The 22,536-nt window shown below is 48.9% G+C and overlaps 1 protein-coding gene across 3 annotated transcripts in view; it reads right to left on the minus strand.

Annotated features, from left to right (window-relative positions):
* ralgps1 (Ral GEF with PH domain and SH3 binding motif 1) overlaps window positions 1–22,536 on the minus strand; it is a 714,125-nt gene that overhangs the window by 104,972 nt on the left and 586,617 nt on the right. For all 3 annotated transcript variants that reach the window (XM_078426449.1, XM_078426450.1, XM_078426448.1), the window contains one exon: window positions 17,855–17,922. In XM_078426449.1, coding sequence (XP_078282575.1) covers window positions 17,855–17,922 — 68 coding nt within the window. The remainder of the gene's footprint in view (window positions 1–17,854; window positions 17,923–22,536) is intronic.

Raw genomic sequence — 22,536 nt, forward strand, 5'->3', positions numbered from 1 at the left:
CAAACCTGCACGTCTTTGGAGTGTGGGAGGAAACCGAAGATCTCAGAGAAAACCCACGCAGGTCACGGGAGAACGTACAAACTCCGTACAGACGGCACCCGTAGTCGGGATGGAACCCGGGTCTCCGGCGCTTCATTCGCTGTAAGGCAGCAACTCTACCGCTGCGCCACCGTGGCCGCCCTGGTCAATGGAGGAATACCAACCGCCCCACCGGTCACCGGTACCAACGGTCACTGTGGCAGACGTAAGATCACCCTTCCTTAGAGAGACTCCGCGGAGAGCCACTCGCATGGACCATCCACAGGGCCTGTGACGACCCGCTGGCAGAGGTATTCACGGCCATCTTTAACCTCTCACTACTCCATTCTGAAAAAGATCACTATCATCCCTGTGCCAAAGAAAGCAAGGTAGCGTGCCTGAGTAACACCGCCCAGCGGTCCTGACATCCACCATCATGAGGTGCTTGGAGAGACTGGTGATGGCTCACATCAACTCCAGCCTCCCAGCCAGCCCTGAGCCACTGCAGTTTGCTTCCCGTCACAACAGGCCCACAGCACACACCATCTCCCTGGCCCTAAACCCATCTCTGGAACACCCGGACAATAAATACTCCTGTGTTCGACTCCTGTTTATCAACTACTAGACCAAGTGGACCCGTTGGGCCCAAACCTCTCCTGCATTGGTGCAGCACCCTCTCCTCCCCCCTCCCCTCCCCCCCTTCCCCCTCACCTTCCACACCCCATCCTCCCACTCTCCACTCTTCCCCTCCCCCTTCCCCTCCACCCCCCATCCTCCCTCCACCCCCTCCCTCCCCCCTCCCCCTCTAGGAGATAGATTTTAACTTTAAAATGTGATTGACTTTAAAAATATAACACTGATTTCAATGAAACTTCTTCCATTAGCACCAAAGGGACGACGGTGAGTAAGGTGGGCCTGAAATTGTTGCGCAATTGAGTACAGTTTTGGCTGTAGTTCAGGAACAAACAAACAAACAAACTAGAGTTTTAGTATATAGATAACTCTGACTTTAACACCATAATCCCATCCCAACTCATCTCCACACTCCTGGACCCAGGAGGTAGAAGGAAGGCGAGGTCTGGTGGGGGATCATAGCGGAAGGGGAGGGGGGCTGAGGACCAGTGCAGGGTGGGGTGTAGCTGGAGCCATCCAGTCTGAAGAAGGGGCTCGACCCAAAACATCACCCCTTCCTTCTCTCCAGAGATGCTGCCTGTCCCGCTGAGTTACCCCAGCGTTTAATGTCTATCCTGGACCTGGAACACGGCTCCCCACCACTGGATTCTCGACTTTCTGACCCACAGACCTCAATCAGTGAGGATTGGTGACAATAACTCTCAACACTGGTGCCCCACAAGGATGTGTTCTCAGCCCCCTGCTATACTCCCTGTACACTCACAACTGCACAGCCAAATTCAGCATTGACTCCAAATTGGAGAAACAGCATCTCATATTTTGCTTGGGCAGCTTACAGCCCAGTGGTATGAATATTAATTTCTCTCACTTCAGGTAGCCCTGGCATTCCCTCTCTCTATATCCCTCTCCCACCCAAGTCGCACCAGCTTCTCGTTCTCCCCCAACAAACAGCCCGTTTCCTGTATCATCGTTCCTTTTTTGCACATCTTTCATTCATTGTTCTTTATCTCTCCACATCACCGTCTATATCTCTCGTTTCCCTTACCCCTAACCAGTCTGAAGAAGGGTCTCGACCCAAAACGTCGCCCATTCCTTCTCTCCAGGGATGCTGCCTGTCCCGCTGAGCTACTCCAGCTTTTTGCGTCTCCGGTTTAAACCAGCGTCTGCAGTTCCTTCCAGCAGATGAAGTCCATCTATAAGTTTGCAGATGCCACCGCCGTGGTGGGTCGGAGGATGAACAATGACGAGACGGAGTAGCGGAAGGAGATGGAGAACTCAGTGACATGATGCCAGGGCAACAACTCCCCCTCAATAATGAAGGAGCTAGTCAATTACTTCAGGACGCGTCAGTGGAGCTTCACGTCCGTTGGCGTTAAGATTACCGATGATCTGGCGTTGACCAACCCCAAGAAGGCACACGGACACCTCTGCTTCCTGATGAGACTGAGGATGGTCGGCACGCCTCCAGTGACTCTTACAAACTTCCACAGATGCACCACCGAAAGCACACTGTCGGGCTGCATCACAGCTTGGTCTGGGAACAGCTCTGCCCAAGACCGCAAGAAATTGCACAGAGTTGTGGATGTAGCCCAGTCCATCACACAGACCACACTCCCCACCACCGACTCCATCTACACTTCACTCTGCCTCAATAAAGCAGCCAACACAATCAAAGACTCGTCCCACCCCAGTCATTCCTTCTTCTCCCCGCTCCCGTCCAGCAGAAGGTACAGAAGCTTGAAAGCGCGCACCACCAGACTCAGGAACAGCTTCTCACCCTCTGTTATCAGGCTTCTGAACGGTCCTTCCATAAGCCAGGGTGCTGCCCATTCACCTCTACCCCATTGCGGACATTGGACTTTATCCTTGGAACTGGTGCGCTACAATGTTGAGAACTTCATTGGAGACCTTGAGACAATCTTTAATTGGTCTTTACTGGCTGATTGGTCTTGCACTAGTTACACCCTTTATCCTGTATCTGTACACTGTCTGCCAGCTTTATCCCCCCTACTACAATGAAACAAAACAAGTGGAGTTCCCAAATTCCTACCAACCTCTCCGTATGGAATTCTTAACCCCAATTGTGTTCCAAAACGTGTACTCTAATTTTCACAGCGTTAGACTGGCCCACCAGTAGAAATAGTCACCCTCCAGTTCAAAAAAGACACAATATGCCGGAGTAACTCAGCGGGTCTTAGTTTAGTTTAGAGATACAGCGCGGAAACAGGCCCTTCGGCCCACCAAGTCCGCGTCGACCTGTGATCCCCACACATTAACACTACCCTACACACACGAGGGATAATTTACATTTACAGCAAGCCAATTAACCTACAAACCTGTGTGAGAGGAAACCAAAGATCTCGGGGAAAAAAACCCGCAGGTCACGGGGAGAATGTACAAACTCCGTACAGGCAGCACCCGTAGTCGGGATGGAACCCGGGTCTCTGGTGCTGCAATCGCTGTAAGGCAGCAACTCTACCGCTGCACCACCGTGGGTCAGGCAGCGTGTCTGGAGAACACACATACTGGTTAGCACGCAATTCAAAAGCTTTTCACTGTACCTCAGTTCATGTGACAATAATAAACTAAATTAGGCGACGTTCTGGCCTGGAGAAGGATCCTGACTTGACAAATGCTCATCCACGTTCTCCAGAGATGCTGCCTGACCAGCTGAGTTACTCCAGCACTTTGTGGCTTTTCTTTGTAAACCGGCGTCTGCGGTTCCTGGTGGGCCCCTCTCGTTCAGCTGTTGGTTCCTCCGGATTAACGAGAAAACCGTGAGCAAAAGGTCCAAAATCTGACCAGGTCTCAGGGAAGCTTCGTTGTACTTGGAACCCAGCCCACCCCTAATTTAACACTTCCACAAGCAATTGGCACAGGGAAAAAACGTTCTCCCTGTGACCATGTGGGTTTTCTCCGAGAGCTCTGGTTTCCTCCCATACTCCAATGACGTACAGATTTGTAGGTTAATTGGCTTTGGTAAAAATTGTAAATTGCCCTAGTGCGTAGGACAGTGCTGATGTGCGGACATCACTGGCCCGCACGGACTTGGTGGGCCGAAGGGCCTGTCTCCACGCAGTAATCCCGAAACTAAAACAAAACTAAACCTCAGGAAACGATAATGCAAAGAAAGCACAAAAGACCAGGTCAACATTATATACTGTCCTGACACCAATATGGGTTCTCCACAGGTCCAACCACCTCTTCCCGCCCAACTTGGGAGCTCATGATACAATTGTGATCATTAAAATCAGAGCGGCCCGGTGGCGCAGCGGTAGTTGTGTGTCTTGTTGCTTTTTTTAGTATGGCTGTATGGTAATTCGCATATCACTGCACCTTACATGTGACAATAAAAGACCTTTGAAACTATACGGGGCGATCGCTGGCTGGCACGGATTCGGTGGGCCGAAGAGCCTGTTTCCTCGCTGTATCTCTAAAGTCTGAAGTAAAAGACTCAAGTTATCTCTGTGAAATGAGTGTAACAAAGCTATTACGTGGCAATGTCCGTTGGCCAAATGTGCCGTATAAAACTTTTACAGAGAACTGGCACTTGCATGGCCACACCGGGTCGTAACGTTTCGGAGGCTGCTGCACTTTGATGTTGTTCTGCTGAACACAGCAATGATGAGATGAACAGATGTCACATTCCACTGGCTTTTAATAAAGCAATTTTAAGAGTGCCTATTAAATCTCCCATTAAATCATCTCCCAAGAAGGGCGGCACGGTGGCACAGCGGTAGAGTTGCCGCCTTACAGCGCTTGCAGCGCCAGAGACCCGGTTCGATCCCAACTACGGGTGCAGAGGTTTGCACGTTCTCCCCATGACCTGCGTGGGTTTTCTCCAAGATCTTCAGTTTCCTCCCACACTCCAAATATGTACAAGTTTGTAGGTTAATTGGCTGGGTATAAATGTAAATTGTCCCTAGTGTGTGTAGGATAGTGTTAGTGTGTGGGGTTCGCTGGTCGGTGCGGGCTCGGTGGGCCGAAGGGCCTGTTTCCACTCTGTATCTCTAAACTAAACTCAACAAAAACATCTCAAAGGCATAGATTGGTCATTTGCAGGGGAGATACTATAAACTTGATCTTATAGAGGTGTACAAAATCTTGAGAAGAATAGATCGGGTAGATGCCCAGAGTAGGGGAATCGAGAACCAGAGGACATAGGTTTAAACTTAGTGAGGGGGGAAAGATTTATTAGGAAACGGAGGGGTAACCTTTTTACACAAAGGGTGGTGGGTGTATGGAACGAGCTATCAGAGGAGGTAGTTGATGTTGGCACTATGGCAATGTTTAAGAAACTTTTAGACAGGTACATGGATAGGACAGGTTGGAGGAATATGGGCCAAACGCAGGCAAATGGGACTAGTGTAGACAGGACATGCTGGCCGGTGTTGGCAAGTTGGGCCGAAGATTTGATAACACTACTAGACCAAGTTGACCCGTTGGGCCCAAACCTCTCCTGCATTGGTGCAGCACCCTCTCCTCCCCCCCTTAATTGGCTTGGTCTAATTGTAAATTGTCCCTAGTGTGTGCAAGATAGTGTTGGTCGGCGTGGACTCGGTGGGCCGAAGGACCGGTTTCCGCGCTGCATTTCTAAAACTAAAACCCTTGTGGTCTATTTGAGTTATCTTTGACACAACCCGTATCTAGGGCTACTGAAAGCTTCATTGTGCGATGTTAGACAATGTTTTTTTCCATGGGATTGCAACATGAATTCCCCTCCTGTTCTCCAACCAAGCACTCGTGTGTAACCACTGTCTTTCCCTGGCCCCAGTTCCTCCTCTTACTGAATGTGACCTCAGAGAAAGACATCGTTGGCTCCATCCAAGTGTTTATAATCCTGCTAAATATTCATCTTGCGCTGATTGGGCTCTGAGGCCTGGTTTTTGTGTGGGTTTGCCCAGTATGTTTTTTCCGCTCTCCTTGCTCACGTACGATTATAACTCTCTGCTTCTTTCCTTCCCCCCAAAGGATTACAAAAGGCCACGCCAATTTGGCTGGATTAAAACTAACTGAATAAAGTTCTGTTTTGTGACCTGCTCTCATCCTGAAGACTGTCTGTACATGGGAATGGATAATGGATGTGTGTAGGAAGGAACTGCAGATGCTGGTTTACACCAAAGATCCTCAGCGGGACAGGCAGCATCTCTGCAGAGAAGGAATGGGTGATGTTTCGGGTCGAGACCCTTCGTCAGACTCTGAAGAAGGGTCTCGACCCGAAACATCACCCATTCCTTCTCTCCAGAGATGCTGCCTGTCTCGCTGAGTTACTCCAGCATTTTGTGTCTGTCTTATCATAATACAGGATTCCAAGGGGATTTCCAAGGGAGGTTTCAGTAGTCTGTGTCCAACTTTAGTTTAGTTTTGTTTATTGTCACGTGTACCGAGGTACAGTGCTGTGTGCGAACCAGTCAGCGGAAAGACAATACACAATTACAATCAAGACATCCACAACGTGTACAGATACATGACCAAGGGAATAACGTTTAGTGCAAAATGAAATTCAGTAAAGTCCAATTAAAGATAGTCCGAGGGTCTCCAGTGAGGTAGATGGGAGGTCTCTCTAGTTGGTGATAGGATGGTTCAGTTGCCTGATAACAGCTGGGAACAAACTTGTCCCTGAATCTGGAGGTGTGCGTTTCCACACTCCTGTACCTCTTGCCTGATGGGAGAGGGGAGAAGAGGGAGTGGCCAGGGTGAGACTGGTTCTTGATTATGCTGCTGGCCTTGCCGAGGCAGCGTGAGGTATAAATGGAGTCAATGGAAGGGAGGTTGGTTTGTGTGATGGTCTGGGCTGCGTCCACAATTTCTGGGCTGTGTCCATGTTTTCCTGTGGTCTTGGATGGAGCTGTGCTGCGATTCATACCGATAAAATGCTTTCTATGGCACATTTATTTAGTTTAGTTTAGTTTAAAGATGCAGCATGGAAACAGGGCCTCTGGCCCATCGTGTCCACATCGACCAATGATCACCAGTTCACACGTTCTATCTGACATACGAGAATCAATTCACAGAAGCCAATCAACCTATAAACTGTTGCGTCTTTGGAACGTGGGGGGAACCTGGAGGAAACCCACGCGGTCACGGGGAGAATGTACAAACTCCGTACAGACAGCACCCGTGGTCAGGATCGAACCACACGCTGTAAGGCAGCAACTCTACCGCTGCGCCACCACTATTCTGGGATGATGTCAACTAGTTCCAGTTTCCTTCATCAGGGAAAAGAATTCCACTCTACCCTGAGAATTCATGCAAATGCCAAGATGTTCACCTCTCATTCTTCTAAAGGTCCATCCTACTCAACCTCACCCCCAGCTTGTACACTTGGGATGTCATGTTACAACTATACAAGATACTAGTCAATCCATACTTGGAGTATTTTGTGGAGTTCTGATTGTCAAACTGTAGGAAGGGGGTCATTAAGCTGGAAAACATTCAGAAAAGATTCACAAGGATATTATCCGGACCGGAGCGTTCGAGTTATAAGTAGAGTCATAGAGTTTCTGTGTTCCAACCAACATAACCCAACTATACTAGTTCCACCTGCCCGGGTTTGGCTCATATATCCCTCTAAACCTTTCCCGTCCATGAGCCTGACTTGATCCTGACCTCGGGTGCTGGCTGTGTGGAGCTTGCATGTTCTCCCTGTGACCACGTGGGTTTCCCCTGGGTGCTCCGGTTTCCTCCCACATCCCAAAGGTGTGCGGTTTTGTCGGTTAATTAACAGCTTTGACCTGCCTCAAAAGTGTAGGTGACTGTTGAAAATGAGTGAGGGAACGAACGACAGAGAGGGAGAGGGAAGAGAGAGATGGGGGAGGGAAAGATAGAGAGGGAGGAAGAGAGTGAGCGGGAAGAGAGAGAGAGGGGGAAGAGAGAGAGGGGGAAGAGAGAGAGGGTAAGAGATAGAGGGGAGAGAGGGAGGGGAGAACAAATGGGGAGAGAAAAAGGGAGGGGAGACAAAGGGAGAAAAGAGAAAGGGGGAGAGAGAAAAGGGGGGAAAGGGGGAGAGAGAAAGGAAGAGAGAGAAAGGGGGAGAGAGAAAAGGGGGGAAAGGGGAGAGAGAAAGGAAGAGAGAGAAAGGGGGAGAGAGAAAATGGGGGAGAAGGGGAGAAAGGGGGAGAGAGAAGGCAGTAGGAAAAAGGTTGGGTAGGATAAAGGGGAGAGGAAAGGGGGTAGAGAAAAGGGAGAAAGAGAAGGGGGGGAGGGAGAAATGGGGAGAGCAAAAGGAGAAAGTAGGGAGAGAGAAAACAGGAGAGGGAAAAGGGGAGAGAGAAAGGAAGAGATAGGAAGAGAAAGAGAGAGAGATGTGGGATACAGCTGTGGAATGGTTAATTATCTGAACCATTCAGAGTGAAAGGCATTTTGCATGTCCCGCTAAATTTATGCACCCCCCGACTCAACCTTTAAACCTCTTTCAGTCCTTCAAACTGGAAAAATACCTGCCGCTGTCAATGAAACGTAGATAGGTACAGAACTCACTTGTGTGTGCGTGTGTTTAGGTTCCTGGGGTTGTATATTGATGAAGGATTAATGTCTCTGGAAGGCAGCCTGCACCAGTTAAAGATGAAAGAGATTAATTAACAGGCTGTGTTCCCTGACAACCCAAATATTACCTTTTCTCCCTGCCTTTGGCATCCTTCCCTTGCTAGTCCTCATCAGAAATAGAAAGATCAGTTTTTAAAAAATCGTTTCCACTAGCCAAAAGTGTCGTGTCAGCGGATTTGCCGCAACCCTGAATGTACGTTATTCACAAACGAGGTCCCTGGTGTCTCGTTAGTCTCAATTAGTCTCGAGTGGTGCCTGATAACTGCCACAAACAAGATCCGACATCTCGGTAATGATCATGTTGCTTAGTTTAGTTTAGTTCAGAGATACAGCGTGGAAACAGGCCCTTCAGCCCACTGAGTCCATGCTGACCAGCGATCCCCGCACGCTAACGCTATCCTACACACACTAGAGGCTAGAGAAAGATTTAATAAGAACCTGATGGGTAACCTTTTTACACAAAGGTTGGTGGGCGTATGGAACGATCTGCCAGAGTGGGTAGTTGAGACAGGTCTGAAGAAGGGCTCGACCCGAAACATCACCCATTCCTTCGCTCCTGAGATGCTGCCTGACCCGCTGAGTTACTCCAGCATTTTGTGTCTAGCAATGTTTAAGACGTACTCCAAAGACGTACAGGTTTGCAGGCTAATTGGCTTGGTATAATTGTAAATTGTCCCCACTGTGTGTGTAGTGATAGTGTTAGTGTGTAGGAGAGAAATCTTGCAAGTCCCAAGAAAGCAAATGTGGCTGTGGTAGCGAGTCTGGGTCGAAATGTGGTCGTAGAGTAGGAGGGCAGGAGAAATCACTCCAGCATTTTGTGAATAAATAGAGTTACTCCAGCATTTTGTGAATAAATACCTTTGTGTTAGTGTGTGGGGATCGCTGGTTGGCGTGGACTTGATGGGCCAAAGTACCTGGTTCCATTCTGTATCTGGTTAGTGGAAGATAAAGTCCAGTAAAGTCCCATCAAAGATAGGTCTCCACTGAGGTAGATAGTAGTGCATGACCACTCTCTCATTGTTCGTGGGATGGTTCAGTTGCCCCATAGAGTCATAGGGAGTCATAGAGTGATAGAGCATGGAAACAGGCCCTTCGGCCCAACTTGCCCACACCGGCCAACATGTCCCAGCTACACTAGTCCTACCTGCCTGCGCTTGGTCCATATCCCTCCAAACCTGTCCTATCCATGTACCTGCTAACTGCCTCAATGTGAATGATCATGTATCATGTATTTCATGCATTTATACACTGTGGATGTCTGGATTGTAATCATGTTTTGTCTCTCTGGCTAGCACGCAACAAAAGCTTTTCACTGTACCTCAGTACACGTGACAATAAACTAAACTGAACTGAAGGTGGCTGCCTGCAGTGTCGAGGCCAGTCTGTACTCTCCCCGGTGGTGTCAATGCCTGTTGGAGAGGGGAGGCGGGAAGGTCAGAGAGGCAGTGAGGTCTGTGAATCCTCCACCCACTCTGCCTCCCCCTACATACTGGAGCAGGTGTGTAGATATTGAGAGCCATGTCTTCTCGGTGGACTGCAGTAGTGGCGGGAGCCATGGAAGGTGTGCAAGGCAGAAAAAAAACATAGAAACATAGCAAATAGGTGCAGGAGCAGCTGGCCATTCAATATGATCATGGCAGGTCATCCAAAATCAGTACCCCGTTCCTGCTTTTTCCCCACATCCCTTGATTCCGTTAGCCCCAACTCTCACTTGAAAACCAGTTGCCTTCTGTGGCAGAGAATTCCACAGATTCACAACTCTCTGGGTGAAAAGGATTTCTCCTCGTCTAAGTCCTAAGTGGCCGACCCTTTATTCTTAAACTATGACCATCTTCTTAAACTGTATTTTTCTTAAACTGTACGATGTGCAAAAAACCGTTTGGGGCCAATTTAGCACTGAATAAATAACACAGTGGGCTAAGTGGCCGCAGGTGCAGCGGCTGATATCTATTACATAACCTGGGCCTCTGAGGTCAACCTAATTGATCAGGAAGCTGAACATCCATGAGGTGAAATATGAATGCTGCAAGACTCCCTCTCTCCCCACTGCAGCAGAAGGCAGCTCGCTTTTCAAACCGCAAGCAGTTGTTTAGGTTGTCTGAAAATTAAAAGCTGTCTAGACGGATATTTTGTGGGTGTGTTGACTTGAATCCACACTTTCCACAGGGTGAATCAAACACCCGGGGGGGGGGGATGGGGGGGGGATTGAGGGGGGGGTGGTGGGGGGGGGATGGTGGGGGGGGGGGAGGGGATGGTGGGGGGGGATATGGTGGGGGGGGGGGAGATGGGCACATGGCGGTGAGTCCAGAATTCACCAACCAGGCTTCGTAAGTGGCTGACACACGTCTTGGGAAAGCTACACAAAGTGACTCACGTGCACAGTCATCAGAAAGCAAGCAAAAACTATAAGGCGCAAAAATCCGAAACTAAAGTTAAAGGTTGCTGTGTGTAATCGGTCTTGGTACGGTAATAACATTTAAAAGATATTTTAACCGTGGCCGCACGGTTGCTGCCTCACAGCGCCGGAGACCCGGGTTCGATCCTGACAACGGGAGCTGTCTGTACGGAGTTTGCACGATCTCCCCGTGACCTGCGTGGGTTTTCTCCGGGTTCTCCGGCTTTCTCCCACACTCCAAAGACGGGCTGGTTTGTAGGTTATTTGGCTTCGGTAAAATTGTAAAGTGACCCCAGTGTGTGTAAGATTTAGATGTAGATTTAGATTTAGAGATACAGTGCAGAAACAGGCCCTTCGGCCCACCGGGTCCGCGCCGCCCAGCGATCTCCGCACACTAACACTATCCTACACACACTAGTGTGTGTAAGATTAATTTGCCCAGCCATTTAACCTACATACCTGTACGTCTTTGGAGTGTGTGAGGAAACCGAAGTTCTCGGAGAAAACCCACGCATGTCACGGGGAGAACGTACAAACTCCGTACAGACGGCGCCCATAGTCAGGATCGAACCCGAGTCTCCGGTGCTACATTCGCTGTAAGGCGGCAACTCTACCGCTGCGCCACCGTGCCGCCCTAAGGATAGCGTTAGTGTGCGAGGATCGCTGGTCAACGTGGACTCGATGGGCCGAAGGGCCTGTTTCCCAGCTGTATCTCGAAACTAAACCAAACTAAACTAAAGATTTAAACAGGTACAGTTCCACCACCAGTTTTCCAGCATCCTTGCTTCTAGAGCCTTTCCGGATTATCCGTTTTGCCGGACCAACAGAGGTCACGACCTTCAAGAAGACCTTTGGAAATGTGAGGTTATCCACTTTGGCGGCAAAAACAAGGAGACAGATTATTATCTCAATGGAGACAGGTTAGGTAAGGGGGAGGTGCAGCGAGACCTGGGTGTCCTTGTACACCAGTCACTGAAAGTTGGCGTGCAGATACAGCAGGTAGTGAAGAAAACTAATGGCATGTTGGCCTTCATAACGAGAGGATTTCAGTATAGGAGTAAAGAGGTTCTTCTGCAGTTGTATAGGGTTCTGGTAAGACCACATCTGGAATATTGGGTACAGTTTTGGTCTCCTAATTTGAGGAAGGACATCCTTGTAATTGAGGCAGTGCAGCGTAGGTTCACGAGATTGATCCCTGGGATGACGGGACTGTCATATGAGAAAGATTCAAAAGACTAGGCTTGTATTCACTGGAGTTTAGAAGGATGAGAGGTGATCTTATAGATACATATAAAATTATAAAAGGACTGGACAAGCTAGATGCAGGAAAAATGTTCCCAATGTTGGGGGAGTCCAGAACCAGGGGACACAGTCTTAGAATAAAGGGGAGGCCATTTAAAACTGAGGTGAGAAGGAATTTTTTCACCCAGAGAGTTGTGAATTTGTGGAATTCTCTGCCACAGAGGGCAGTGGAGGCCAAATCACTGGATGGATTTAAGAGAGATAGAGCTCTAGGGGCTAGTGGAATCAAGGGATATGGGGAGAAGGCAGGCACGGGTTATTGATTGTGCACGATCAGCCATGATCACAATGAATGGCGGTGCTGGCTCGAAGGGCCGAATGGCCTCCTCCTGCACCTATTTTCTATGTTTCTATGTTTCTGAGAGTCCAGCCCAGGCAGTCGAGGAGCCGAGATTCCGACCCGCAAAGTTGGGGAATTAAGGGACAGGGGACATATGCTTAGCTGAGACGGGAGAGATTTAATAGGAAACCGAGGGGCAGCATATTCACTCAGAGTACATGGATATATGGAATGTATATGGAATATATATATATATGGACATGTGGGTACATGGAACGTGCTGCCAGAAAAGGTAGATGAGGCAGTAACTCGGGCAACGTCTGAGTTGGTGTCAAGGGCCTTTACTCTTATTCCACTGCGTGAGCTCAGCTCCTTGGCCCACATCTGGACCATGGTTGCGACAGAACAGGGTCAGGAGCTGGAGTGAAGTGGTTCAATTCAAAACCAAAGTGGGCATTGATGAGTAAGATACTGATAGAGTTTAGAGATACAGCGCACTAACAGGCCCTTGGCCCACCGAGTCCGCACCGACCAGCGATCCCCGTGACACACGAGGGACAATTTACCAAAGCCAATTTTACCTACAAACCTGTACGCCTTTGGAATGCGGGAGGAAACCGGAGCACCCGGAGGAAACCCATGCCGGTCACGGGGAGAACGTACAAACTCCACACAGACAGCACCCGTAGTCAGGATCAAACCCGGGTCCGGCACTGTAAGGCAGCAACTCTACCACTGCCACCCAAATGAACAATATAGATTCACTTGACAGCACTCTGGGCCACAACCTCTGGCTCTTTGCCAATAATTGGACAGTTATTAGCCAGATCTGATTTGTCCCACGTTATTATGAACAGGACCAAACTGGGCATTGTTGTGGAGAAAGGAACTGCAGATGCTGGTTTATACCGAAGACAGACTCAAAGTGCTGGAGTAACTCATCGGGTCAGGCAGCATCTCTGGACTTGTGGAGGTGCAGGCAAGTGCCGAGAGACCACACTGGTAGCAAATCTGGGTTAAAACATGGTCGTAGAAGACCATGTCTTCTCAGTCTGAAGAAGGGTTCCGACCCGAAACATCACCCATCTTTTTTCTCCAGCGATGCTGTCCGGCCCACTGAGTTACTCCAGCACTTTGTATCTATCTTCTAGGCATTGTTGAATAGGTTCCAGAGTTACAACTACATAGAACAGTTCTGCTTGATGCACAGCTCATAGTTTAATTTAGAGATACAGCGTGGAAACAGGCCCTTCGGCCCACTGAGCCCGTGCCGACCAGCGATCCCCATACACGAGTACTATCCCACACACTCGAGACAATTTACAGTCTTTACTGAAGCCAATTAGTCTACAACCTGTACGTCTTTGGATTGTGGGAGGAAACTGGAACACCTGGAGAAAACACACGTGGTCACACGGAGAACATACAAACTCTGTACAGACAGCACCCGTGGTCAGGATCAAACCCGGGTCTCTGGCGCTGTAAGGCAGCAGCTCTACCGCTGCGCCACCGTGCCGCTCTAGATTTGTTCTAAATGTCAAGCAATCTAGAAAGATAACTGGCTAACTTTAGGCGTTGCAAATATAAATAACCAATTCTGTGCCTCAAACAGCGCTCAGAGTCCCAGGACTTCTCAAGATATCAGTTACTGTTCTCAGTCTTTAAATGTTGGGTTAAAATTCCAAAGCCCTCTGTGGATGGATTTATATTTGAAGCTTCTTGGGCACAGACACTGCTTCTCTGATACTGTCAGGCAGCAACTCTACCGCCCCGCCACCCTGCCACACAAGTAGCTCACGTCAGTACTAACCAAGAATGTTGTATCCTTTGGCCTAAAGAAGGTTCTGAGTTGCTTAGGTCATAAGGCCATAAGAAATAGGAGTAGAATTAGGCCATTCGGCCCATCAGGTCTACTCCGCCATTCAATCATGGCTGATCTATCTCTCCCTCCTAACCCCATTCTCCTGCCTTCTCCCCATAACCTCTGACACCCGTATTCAGCAAGAATCTATCTATCTCTGCTTCTTAATATTATGTAGTTCAAACTGGCTAAAGACTAGCCAGGAGGAAGTAGGCCATAGCTGGTTACGTGACTTGAGATGATGTGTTCGTGAGAGGTCTATGTGGTCCCAGAGCAAATCTGTAGTCATAGGCCAATATATATATATATATATATATATACACCGATCAGCCAAAACATTATGACCACCTGCCTGATATGCTGCTGTGTGCAGCCCCATACGCAGCAGGGTGCGATGCACTGTGTGTTGTGACACATTCCTCCCGTGACCAACATTAAAATTTTCTGTGACTTGTGCCATAGTAGACCTTCTGTCGGTTCGGACCAGACGGGATAGCCTTCATTGCCCTCGCGCATCGATGAGCCTTGGGCGCCCAACACCCTGTCTGTCGCCGATTTGTGGTTTGTCCCTCCTCGGAACACTGTCGGTCGGTACTCACTATTACTGACCGGGAGCACCCCACAAGCCTTGCCGTTTCAGAGATGCTCTGACCCAGTCATCTAACCATTAACAATTTGGCCCTTGTCAAAGTCGCTCAGGTCTTTACTCCTGCCCATTTCTCCTGCATCCAACACATCAACTTCAAGAACTGACTGTTCACTTGCTGCCTAATATATCCCACCCTTTGACAGATGCCATTGTAACAAGATAATCAATGTTATTCACTTCGCCTGTCAGTGGTCACAATGTTTTGGCTGATCGGTGTATATATACACATCTCTTTTCTCTTTCTGGTGGCCTGTTCATGTCTAGATGATCAGCAAATTAACTGCCACTGGTAGACCTGCCATTAATCGAATCGAAACTTATAAGATTATTAAGGGGTTGGACACGTTAGAGGCAGGAAACATGTTCCCAATGTTGGGGGAGTCCAGAACAAGGGGCCACAGTTTAAGAATAAGGGGTAGGCCATTTAGAACTGAGATGAGGAAAAACTTTTTCAGTCAGAGTTGTGAATCTGTGGAATTCTCTGCCTCAGAAGGCAGTGGAGGCCAATTCTCTGAATGCATTCAAGAGAGAGCTGGATAGAGCTCTTAAGGATAGCGGAGTCAGGGGGTATGGGGAGAAGGCCGGAATGGGGTACTGATTGAGAATGATCAGCCATGATCACATTGAATGGCGGTGCTGGCTCGAAGGGCCGGATGGCCTCCTCCTGCACCTATTGTCTATTGTCTATTAATTACACTGCTGAACATATATTCCTTGTCTATGAAGACCTCCTGACTGTGCTGGGAACTAAGTGAACTAAATGACATTTTGCCAGCGTGGAAATGATTCAAACTTCATCCTCCAAGTCAAGGACTGTTCAAAGGGTGAGCTGTTAAACGTTATAAAGCTGTGAGCTAACTGCGTGACACCAAGCACTGTAGGAACAACCTCATGGTTTGACAATACCTTCTGACTGTCCCCATTAACCTACCTTCAGTTTAGATTTGAGATATAGCGGGGAAAAAGGCCCTTCGGCCCACCGAGTCCGTGCCGACCAGCGATCCCCGCACACTAACGCCATCCTGCACTCTCGCGACAATTTACAATTTTTTACCGGAGCCAATTAACCTGCAAACCTGCACGTCTTTGGAGTGTGGGCGGAAACCGGAGCACCCGGAGACAACCCACGCAGTCACAGGGAGAAGGTACAAACTCCGTACAGACAGCACCCGTAGTCGGGATCGAACCCGAATCTCCGGCGCTGTGAGGCAGCAACTCTACCGATGCCCCACCTTAAAGCTGTCGACAGAGCTTGTGTCTTGTTTAGGATATGCATACATAACACAGCCTTGAAGAAGAAAGCATTTCACTTAAATATCACAATTAAATGGATTGATACCGTTAACTTGCATTTAATAAAATAATTATTTTCCAATCGCAACAAGAATACAGTGAATATCAACCTCATTTATTGAGGTGTGAATAAACCTTTATTCCCTTTTGTGACGTAGCATCCAAAATGGAGAGCTCTGTGCCACACTTGCTTGCATTCTGAACTCTTTATATTAACCATAATATTATTTTTTTGCTTGACATGATGGCGCCCAGGCCTGGCAACTCTCTGCCTGCTGGTCCCAGAAGCAGATGTGCAGTCATTCAGTCAGAAACTAAACTAAACTACCCAGCAAAGCGTTCCACAATAAGTCAACCAACTTGCTTTTCTTTGTGGATTCTTTCCCGAGGTGCCGGGGCTGCGGTGCCCACACTGATGCCCTGAAACCTCATCGGTCGGCGGGGCCCCACCCGAAGCCTCGTCGTTCGGAGGGCCCCACTGAAGCCTCGTCGGTCGGAGTGACCCACTGAAGCCTCGTTGGTCAGCGGGGCCCCACCTGAAGCCTCGTCGGTTGGAGGGCCCCACCTGAAGCCTCGTTGGTCGGAGCGACCCACTAAAGCCTCGTTGGTCAGTGAGGCCCCACCTGAAGCCTCGTCGGTTGGAGCGACCCTGCCCGAAGCCTCGCCAGACCGCGGGGCCCCGCCATAAGCTTGTCAGTTGGTGGGGCCCACCGTCAAGGCTTGGCGAACGGCAGCACCGGGAACCCGCCCGAAGGCTCATCAGACCATGGAGCACAACCAAAGGTACTAGGGGAACAAGATGGACCACTCCGTTGAAATCGCCTATACTGAAGTGTAGTATGCAGAGGAGCATAACGTCCGCCATTTTAGTAAGCAAAACCGATGTCTCTCGCAGTGTAATCAGTGTTTTGGGGGAACAGTGCGTGTGATGATACCATTAAAATGCAGAATATATCTCATCTATCAATTCACAGATTTTTGTTATTTTTCTTTTTAAATGTTTCTGCAAGTTTCTGCCTACTAAAATGGCGCCGTGACATACGGGTCGAGTGGTCTATCTTGCTCCTGTAGTATCTTTGAGCACAGCCAAAGGTTGGTCAGAGGGGCCAGTAACTCGCCCAAAGGTTCATGACCAGGAACCCGCCCGAAGGTTCGTCGGTCGGCGTAGCCGGGAGGGAGCTGGAGACGTGGGACGTGAGGGGCAAGGGTCGGTAGGAGGGTGAACCGGAGTAATGCCTCCAGCACGTTCAAGGTCGGCTGCAGGAGGCGCCCGTGGGACACAAAGATGGCCGGGCGAGGAGAGGAGAGGAGAGGAGAGGAGAGGGACGTCTGTTCACGGGAACTGCTCCAGCACATCGAGCGCGCGGGCCGACCGGACTTTGGACTTTGAATAACGGCGCCAAAAATGGCGGCGCCCGCACGTGTAACTATGCAAAAATAGTTTCACCGTGCACGTGTGACAAATAAAGCACGTGGCCATCATTGCTTTGCCTTTATTGATGTGCTCCAAAGACCTTCGATCCAGCCTGACAAAATGACTTACAACAGGCCGAGATCCCAGGGAAGACTGGAGCATGCTGTTCAGAACATTGTGTATCCTACACGTCATAAAAGGCTTCTGAGAACTGACAAGGGCTGCAAAGAAACACAGACCTGTTCCACGCATGGCTCAGCTTTGCACGATTGGAAGTAATCTGACTGGTGGAGCTCAGGAATTCTAATAAATAAAGCTGGCGGAACCTGTTGAAGCGACAGTGTGTGCATTTCCTGGTACTTTGAGTGCCAAGTGCAATGCACAACTTCGCGGGTGCCATGGTTACATCAGAGCTGCAGCCAAAGCTACACAACTGCGGGACGTTTGCTAAATCCTTCACTTACCTGCGAGCTCCTCTCTGGACGAGACCAATCGAGGAGAACTATTCCCCGCTTCGATCTTCAAGGATAACCTGCAGTCCGAGGGGAAAGGGGAGAGGGAGGGAGAGAAATAAATGCACAAGGCGTCAGTGAAGTCACAGACAACAAAATAGAAACATGTTCTACCCTTCTCTCAGGCCCAGGCAAGAAGCTCACTACAATACAATACAATACAATATATCTTTATTGTCATTGTACCCAGGGGTACAACGAGATCGATTGCAAAAACATATGCTGGACTTTGAAACAGTGATGTTACGATAGTTTGTTGGAAGGTTAGGATAAGTGTAAGCACCATTAAACCATCATTGACTCTTTCCAAGAGATTTTTTTCCTCTCATAAAATCATTAGAGGAATAGATTAGATATACCTGCAGATCTGCCATTCAATGATGGCTGATCTATCTCTCCCTCCTAACCCTATTCACCTGCCTTCTCCTCATAACCCCTGGCACCCGTACTAATGAAGAATCTGGCAATCTCCGCCTTAAAAATATCCATTGACTTGGCCTCCACAGCCTTCTGTGCCAATGAATTCCACAGATTGACTACATAAATTCCTCCTCATATCCTTTCTAAAGGTTCGTCTTTTTATTCTGAGGCTGTGACCTCTGGTCCTAGACTCTCCCACTAGTGGAAACATTCACTCTATCCAGGCCTTTCGATTTTTAGTAGGTTTCAATAAGAAACGTATTGGGGCGGCGCGGTGGCGCAGCGGTAGTTTCTGCCTTACAGCAAGTGCCGCGCAGTAAACCCGGGTTCAATCCCGACTACGGGCGCTGTCAGTACGGAGTTTGTACGACCTCCCCACGACCATGTGGGTCTTTCTCCGAGATCTTCAAAGATGTACAGGTTTATAGGTTGGAAAAAAAACTGCAGATGCTGGTTTAAATCAAAGGTAGACACAAAATGCTGGAGTACTCAGCAGGTCAGGCAGCATCTCAGGAGAGAAGGAATGGGTGACGTTTCGGCTCGAGACCCTTCTTCAGGTTTATAGGTTAACTGGCTTTGTATAAGTGGAAATTGTCCCTAGTGTGTGTAGGATAGTATTCATGTGCGGGGATCGTTGGTCAGTGCGGACTTGGTGGGCCGAAGGGCCTGATTCTGCACTGTATCTCTAAAGTAAACTAAACTAAATCAATGAAATGGTTTAGCTGTATATCCAAAGGAATGGGCAGGGAGCATGGCAGCTAATTTGGACACTGGAAGATTGAAAACGGTAAGAATGAGCAAACCTCTGGGTTCTTCAGTGGATGTTGAGTGAAGGACAAAATCAGGCTTGTGCATAAAGGGAAAACCCGCTGTTCTTCCTCAAAATAATGCCATGAGAACGTCAATGTTCCCCTGAGAGGGCAGAGTTGGCCTCCTGGTGCCTCATCCACAAATCAGAGAGTGGAGGTGATGGTTTAAGGTCATAAGGTCATAAGGTCATGTGATAGGAGCAGAATTAGGCCATTAGACCCATCAAGTCTACTCTGCCATTCAATCATGGCTGATTTTAGATTTTAGATTTAGATTTAGAGATACAGCGCGGAAACAGGCCCTTCGGCCCACCGGGTCCGCGCCGCCCAGCGATCCCCGCACACTAACACTATCCTACACACACTAGGGACAATTTTTACATTTACCCAGTCAATTAACCTACATACCTGTACGTCTTTGGAGTGTGGGAGGAAACCGAAGATCTCAGAGAAAACCCACGCAGGTCACGGGGAGAACGTACAAACTCCGTACAGACGGCGCCCATAGTCAGGATCGAACCTGAGTCTCCGGCGCTGCATTCGCTGTAAGGCAGCAACTCTACCGCTGCGCCACCTATCTCTCCCTCTCATCACCATTCTCATGCCTGCTCCCCATAACCCCGACACCCGTACTAATCAAGAATCTATCTATCTCTGCCTTAAAAATATCCACTGACTTGGCCTCCACAGCCTTCTGTGGATTCCACAGATTCACCACCCTCTGACTAAAGAAATTCCTCCTGATCTCCTTCCTAAAGGAATGTCGTTCAATTCTGAGTCTATGACCTCTAGTCTTAGACTCTCCCACTAGTGGAAACATCCTCTCCTCATCCACTCTCTCCAGGCCTTTCAAGGGGGTGAAGACTGTGAAATGAGGAGGCAGAGATGACGAGCCCTCTTGTACCATCGACCGTCACTGGGACCTGGGTCAACTACACATTGTCTGCCGCTGTAAAAGGTCAACAGGCAATGCGACCTCCCTGGCTCTCCACTCTGCGCTGGACAACACGTATGGCAGGCTGTTGTTCAGCGAGTACAACTAACATTTAACACCATCATCCCCTCCAAACCTGTCATCCAACTCAGGTAGATGCACAGAGTCTCCCGCGCAGAGTAGGGGAATCGAGAACCAGAGGACATAGGCTTAAGGTGAAGGGAGAAAGATTTTATAGGAATCTGAGGGGTAACTTTTTCACACAAAGGGTGGTGGGTGTATGGAACGAGCTGCCAGAGGAGATAGTTGAGGCAGGGACTATCGCAACGTTTGAGAAAGACGGGTACATGGATAGGACAGGTTTGGAGGGATATGGGCCAAATGCAGGCAGGTGGGACTAGTGGAGATGGGACATGTTGGGCGGTGTGGGCAAGTTGGGCTGAAGGGCCTGTGTCCACACTGTGTGACTCGATGACTCCATGACTGTAAACTCAGGGAACTGGGTCCCTGCATTTTCCCATGCAACTTCAAGTCCGTTCTATATTTTTGGACCTAAAGAGCCGGCCAGATTTTGATTTTGGACCTAAAGTGGACCGAAGTTCCACTTAGACACAAACTGCTGGAGGAAATCAGCAGGACAGGCAGCATCTCTGGAGAAAAGGAATAGGTGATGTTTCGGGTCAAGACCCTTCGAGACCCGAAACGTCACCCATTCCTCTTCTCCAGAGATGCTACCTGTCCCGCTGAGTTACTGCAGCTTTTTGTGTCTATCTTCGGTTTAAGCCAGCATCTGCAGTTCCTTTCTGCTCATATTTCACTTGGTAGTTTACAACCTCACACTGTGGACATTGAATTCTCCAATAACTAACCAATCTCCCCTTGTCCCATCCCCTTCCACCTATATCCCTTCCCCTGGCTTCACATTCACAGTGAGAGTCACACAGTGTGGACACAGGCCCTTCAGCCCAACTTGCCCACACCGACCACCATGTCCCGTCCACACTAGTCCCACCTGCCTGTGTTTGGCCCATATCCCTCCAAACCTGTCCTATCCATGTACCTGTCTAACTGTTTCTTAAACGTTGCCTACCTGCCTCAACTACCTCCTCCGACAGCTCGTTCCATACGCCCACTACCCCATGCTGTGCGGCACGGTGGCGCAGCGGTAGAGTTGCTGCCTTACAGCGAATGCAGCGCCGGAGACTCAGGTTCGATCCTGACTACGGGTGCCGTCTGTACGGAGTTTGTACGTTCTCCCCGTGACCTGCGTGGGTTTTCTCCGAGATCTTCGGTTTCCTCCCACACTCCAAAGACGTACAGGTATGTAGGTTAATTGACTGGGTAAATGTTTTTAAAAATTGTCCCTAGTGTGTGTAGGATAGTGTTAATGTGCGGGGATCGCTGGGCAGCGCGGACCCGGTGGGCCGAAGGGCCTGTTTCCGCGCTGTATCTCTAAATCTAAAAAAAAATCTAAAAAAAAAAGTTGCCGCTCAGGTTCCTAGTAAATCTTTCCCCCCTCACCTTAAACCTAAATCCACTGGTTCTCAATTCCCCTACTCTAGGCAAGAGGCTCTGTGTGTCTACCCAATCTATTCCTCTGATGATTTTGTACACCTCTATAAGATCACGCCTCCTTCTCTCTTTCTCCTCTCATCTCACTACCTTTTGTCTTTTCGTCTCTGGCCTTTGTCCAATGATCTGCCCTCCACACTTCTGCCGCCTGCCAAGCCTCGCTTGCAGCTTTCTCCCCTCCCCGCTACAATCAGTATGAAGAAGGGTCCTGACCCAAAATGTCGCCTATCCATGTTCTCCTGAGATGCTGCCTGACCCGCTGAATTACTCCACCACTTTGTGTCTTTTTTTTTGTGAACCAGCATCTGCAATTACTTCTTTCTCAAGCCAATCTCCTGGCAGCCAACTACTATAACAAACGACAGTGGGTAAATGTGGAGGAGAGGCATTAAGATAAAAGTGCACAAATTGCTGGAGTAACTCAGCGGGACAGGCAACGTTTTGGGTCGGGGCCCTTCTTCAGGCATGAATATTTCAGGCATTCTCGACCTGGCTGTGTATTCCTGGGACGTTGGGTTTCTTTTCACGCTTTGTATTTAATGCAAGACTCAGATGGTTGGACAGAGTTGCTAAAAATGTCTCCTTGCAAAAGAAAGGCTTGGAGCCAAACTCCAAAACCATAATGGTGTGCTGTTTCTTCTGGAAAATGTGCACGCACGTGGCAAAACATGAAGAGAGGAAAATAAGAAATGGCAAAGAAAAGAGAGGCGGCTTATCGTTGCAATAATGAAAACAAAAATCGATTATGGCAGTCTCTTCTAGAATCTAAATCTGATGTTCTGGTTTATATCAACCCAAATCCTGAAAGCTCTCTTGAGCTGTTTGGTTTTTGGATGAGGAAAGGAACGGCTTACTTAGTGTTTAAAGAGTAACTAGAACACAGGTCATTCCATCCTCCT

This window comes from Rhinoraja longicauda, chromosome 31 (genome assembly GCF_053455715.1).
Source record: "Rhinoraja longicauda isolate Sanriku21f chromosome 31, sRhiLon1.1, whole genome shotgun sequence".
In the NCBI taxonomy this organism is placed as follows: Eukaryota; Metazoa; Chordata; class Chondrichthyes; order Rajiformes; family Arhynchobatidae; genus Rhinoraja; species Rhinoraja longicauda.